Below are 5,147 nucleotides of genomic sequence, written 5' to 3'. Positions count from 1 at the left end.
GAAAAACTAGAGGTCTCGGTTAGGTGATGCATTATGGGCATATCGGATAGCCTACAAGACTCCGCTAGGGATGAGTCCCTTTCGGATTGTCTATGGGAAGGTGTGCCACCTCCTGGTTGAAATTGAACATAAGGCCTATTATGCGGTTAAACAATGCAATATGGACTTCACCAAGGCGGGCATAGCAAGGAAATTACAATTAGATAAACTCGAATGCCTTAGGATAGAGGCCTATGAGAATGCAAGGATTTATAAGGAGAAAACTAAGACATTCCATGATCACCATATCTGCAAGAAAGATTTCCAAGAGGGTGATGAAGTTCTTCTATACAACTCAAGACACAAATTCATACCCAGAAAGCTCCGTTCGAGGTGGGATGGTCCCTCTAAAGTGAAGAAAGTGAAGCCCTATGGTGTGGTCGAGCTATTCCACCCTCAAAGTGGTGCAACATTCAAAGTGAACGGCCACAGGGTAAAGAAGTATCATAGTCATAAGTCACCGAAGGAGTTGGAGATGTTCCTACTTAGGGATTCACCCGGAGGAAGAGAATGTTAAGCTCATGACCTCCTTGTACATAATCTCTTGCATGAAATTTTAGGGTCTTTTTTTGATTTTGTGAGTTTGTCTAAGTGTATTTGATGTTGTTTGAATTTGTTGAGCTTGTTAGAATCTTCATGAGGATTTCATTGATCTTGGTTTGGGTGAATAGGTAATGTTGAAGAAAATGCTTAATTTTGAGTATTGTGTTATAATTGCCTTTCCTCATTTCTATGAAAAAAAAGGTCTCCCCACGCATAAGCATGGGCGATGCGTACGCGTCGATTGCGTTTCCACAACTCCTGGTACAAAAACCAGAGAGTTGCGCTGGAATTGTGCGGGAGGGGTGCCAGAAGCACAAATCCTCCCCATGCGTGTGCGTCATATGACGCCTACGCGTTGATAAACCCCATTTGTAGGGTTTATATTGTGATGAATTTAGAGCATTTTGATAAGCTTTCCTCACATTTATTCAATGAAATAGCATGGTTTTATAACTTCTCCTTTAATTGTGCTTAAGAGTAAAAACATGCTTTTAGGACTCAAAATAGCTAAATTTAATTCACCTTGATTCTATTAGATGCCTTGATATATTTGTTAAGTGATTTCAGATTTAGGAGGCAAAGACTGGATCAAGGGAATGAAGGAAAAGCATGTAAAAATGGAGAACTCATGAAGAAATGAAGGATCACAAAAGCTGTCAAGCCGACCTCTTTGCACTTAATCGGCCATAACTTGAGCTACATAGGTCCAAATGATGCGGTTTTAGTTGCGTTAGAAAGTTAACATACGGGACTTCAAAATGATATAAAATTTGCCATAGTTGTATTGCGTTAAGGGGTGTACACGCGCACAGTACTCGTACGCGACGATGGTGGCACATGCTTTACTCAATGCAAATCGTGGCCAGCAATTTTAGAAGCCTTGTGGGCCCAATCCAACTCATTTATGATGCTATTTAAGCCAAAGATTGAAGGGGGATTGACATACTTTTGATCATTAGTCATAATTTAAGTTTTAGAAGTAGTTAGAGTAAGTTTTAGAGAGAGAAGCTCTCACTTCTCTCTAGGATTAGATTTAGAATTAGGTTTAGTTCAATAATCTAGATCTAGGTTTCAATTCATGCTTTTCTTTTATTTCTTCTTCTCAATTCTTTGTTGTTGCAATGATCACTCTTCTATTTTTTGTTGTAATTTTCTTTATGTTGCTTCTATATTTTGTTGTAGATCTACTCTTGTTCCTTCTATTTTCTTTCAATTCAATATGAGGTAATTCATAATAATTGTGTTTCCTTTTATTGTTGTTGTTGATTTCTTACATTCTCTTGTTGTTAGATTCTATTTTTGTTATCAATTTACTATGCTTCCTTTTTTGCCTTCCAAGTGTTTAATGAAATGCTTGGTTGGATTTTAGTATAGAATTTTCCCCTCTTGGCTTTGGTAGAGTAATTAGTGACGCTTGAGTTATCTAATTCCTTTGTAGATTGATAATTAGAAGTTGCTAATTGATTTGGATACCACTAAAGCTAGTCTTTCCCTTGGGAGTTGGCTAGGACTTGTGGAATCAAGTTGATTAATCCACTTGACTTTTCTCCATGATTAGAGGTTAACTAAGTGGTAGCAATGGACAATTTTGATCACAATTGAGGAGAATAACTAGGATGGGACTTCTAGTTCTCACATCTTGCCAAGAGCTTTCTTAGTTGTTAGTTTATTTCTTTTGCAATTTACATTCCTTGTTCTTTAACTCAAAAAACCCAAATATACTTCATAGCCAATAACAAGAACATTTGTTTGCAATTCCTAGGGAGAGCGACCCGAGGTTTGAATACTTTGATTTATAAATTTAGGAGTTTGTTACTTGTGACAACCAAATTTTTGTATGAAAGGACTATTGTTGGTTTAGAAACTATACTTGCAACGAGAATTCATTTGTGAATTCTAAACCACACAAAAGTCCTCTCATCAAAATGGCGCCGTTGCCGGGGAGTTGCAATGGTGTTGTGTTATTGGTTATTGTATATATGTGAATATTGTGAATATGTTTGTCTTTTGCTTGTTTGTTAGTTTTTTGTTAGTTTTAGGACTCTATTAGTTTTGTTTTTTTATTGGTCACTATGAATTCTCGTCCTTGTGGTTTTGGATATGGTTATGACCATGTTGAAGGTGATGAAAACTTGAATGATGGCTCACATTATAGGAGAGATGAATACTTGAGAAGGGAGCCACATCCATATGAGCAATCACCATGGCAATCTCCTCATTCAAGCTACTATGATGATAATCCCTCCTATAATGCATATATTTTCAATGGATATGATGGTTCTTATCATGATTATGCCACTCAACCACCATCATTACATGCACCATACTCTCAACATTGTCCTCAAACACCATTATTCCAACCACCATATTCTCAATCCACATCCTATTTCCACCAATTGCCTCCACACAATCCTAATTCATATTCCCCCTATGCATATCCTTGTGATAATTATGAACAAGAAACCATTGAATCATCACCACTCCAACATCTTTACTCTCCAAACCAAGTTCCCATGGATGATACACTTGGTATCATTCCTCAAGCGCAAGAAGAGCTCCAAACCGCACTCACTAGTTTCACCTCTACCCTCCAAGAAATTATGTCCCGTATACTTCCACCTTCTACCAACAACCAAAATACCTTTCAACCTCCAAGCTTTGGTGAACCTCCTTTCCAACCACATGATGAATTCTCCTTTCCATCACAACCCTCCATGGAAGAATATCCATGTCCATCAATCCAAGAGCCATATGATCATACTTATGTTAGTGAAGAGGAACAAGATTCAAAGGATCATCTCAAGGAAGCAATGGATCGGCTTCAAGCAACCATCCATCAAAAGTTGGACTCGTGGGATTCATGCCACAAGCAAAATATGTCAACGGATGATTGTGAAAAGGCAACCAAAGAGGGAAGTATGAGGGAGATTTTAGAGTCTCAAGTTGAGCACAAGGAAATGGAGTGTGTTTTGAAACAAGTGGAAGAGATGGAGATTGTTGAAGAAGAAGAAGTGGAAGAAGACCTAGGGGAGGTTGAACAAGAAGGAAACTCCATCATTGAAGACAACTCTACCCCAAGCGACAATAGTGATCTTGTTGAAGCTTCTTCCATGGGATGTGAAACCGATGTTGAGGAGGCATGTGCACAACCTCCAATGCATGTTTTGATCAATGAGGAAGAGTTGGAAGAAGTTAGCAAACAAGAGGAAATTGAAGAAAGTTGTCAAAAGATGGAAATCATCAAGGAGGAGCCAAAGGAAGTGGAGCTTACAATGTCAAGCCCATTGGATATCTTCCTTGCAAAGTCACCATCCAAATCACAAATTGAGTGGGTAATCATCTCATCCTTTAATTTTCTTGGCCCATATCAATATGCATTGTTAGAATCGGATGGTCAACTTAGAACTATTTGTGGGTTAGAAAGTAGAAAAGAGTTGGATGTTGGTTCGCAACAAGAATTAAGGTACATAGTGGGTAGAAACTCAAATTTTAGGATTCAAAAGTGGAGTGGTACTCAAGTCAATGGAATTAGGATGATGACTAGGAGTCACAAAGAGAATTCATTAAGTTTGTCACCCTATTGGAAGCATGAAGATAAAGAAGAAAGGGGGTTGACAAACAAAGTATAGGACCCCGGAATATACATAGACAATCATCAACTTTGGGGCCTTGTCACTTGCTTAAGCCTCCTTGAAGGCCTTGTACGCTTAATTTGGGATCCCGGAGGCTATTGGAAGTGCAAACATTGGTGGAGATTTAAGGAAGAGTTCAAGCATAAGCCACCCTAGCAAGGACTCCACCAAATGTCCAACTTAAGGACTTTAAATAAAAGTGCTAGGTGGGAGACACCCCACCATGGTAAACTCTTTCCACTCCCTTATAGCTTTGATTGATAAGTGATTTGAGTTGCCATTATAGGTAGTTTTTCCTCTTCATATAATTATCTTAATAATTTGGTTGTTGGTTGCTGGTGAAGCAAGTTTCCCTTGTTTATATTTGAAACTCTTCAACAACCAAAAAGATTTTTTTAATTTTGTATTCGTAATTGATCTTGGAACTGTAGGTAGTGTTAGGGAGATTATAGGCCGCTCGCAACTACTAGGTCATTTTCCAGAGAGTTCTGCCAATTTTGGGCCAGCGCTGAGCCCCAGGCACAACACTAGTCACGCGTCCCCGCACCTCGCACGTACGCGTCCATGACCTTAATCGCGTAAAGCGCGCGTACGCGCCCTGCGCGCATACGCGTCGCCATACATATTTTGCAATGCGCGCGCCCGTGCACATGCCGCGTGTGCGCCGATCCGCTGACGCAGTTCCCATACATATGACCCGAGAGTTGTGCTAACTCTGGGACAGCACTATGCCTTTGGCCCAACCTCACCCGCGCGTGCACGCACCTGGCGCGTACGCGCCCTTCAGCCAAAATGCACATCGGCGCGTAAGCGTGCTTGCGCGTCCGTGCCGGTAAAAAAATAAAAAAAAAGAGGTTTTTTTTTCTCATATTCCATTTTCTTTTGTTTATCGCATTCGCATACTTCCCTTCTTTGCATTTTCATTTTGTTTTC

At 39.7% G+C, this 5,147-nt stretch overlaps 1 protein-coding gene across 1 annotated transcript; it reads left to right on the top strand.

Annotated features, from left to right (window-relative positions):
- On the top strand, positions 71-556 carry LOC107615362. The gene has a single exon (XM_016317431.1). It carries the CDS (start codon positions 71-73, stop codon positions 554-556), a length of 486 nt encoding a protein of 161 aa, XP_016172917.1.

Source organism: Arachis ipaensis, chromosome B09 (assembly GCF_000816755.2).
Source record: "Arachis ipaensis cultivar K30076 chromosome B09, Araip1.1, whole genome shotgun sequence".
NCBI lineage: Eukaryota > Viridiplantae > Streptophyta > Magnoliopsida > Fabales > Fabaceae > Arachis > Arachis ipaensis.
The sequence above is the reverse complement of the archived record's forward strand: the minus strand, read 5'-3'. Positions and strand labels throughout refer to the sequence as shown.

Coding starts and splice junctions, on each gene's coding strand:
- LOC107615362 (XM_016317431.1), top strand. CDS start 71: ATGAGTCCCTTTCGGATTGTCTATGGGAAGGTGTGCCACCTCCTGGTT.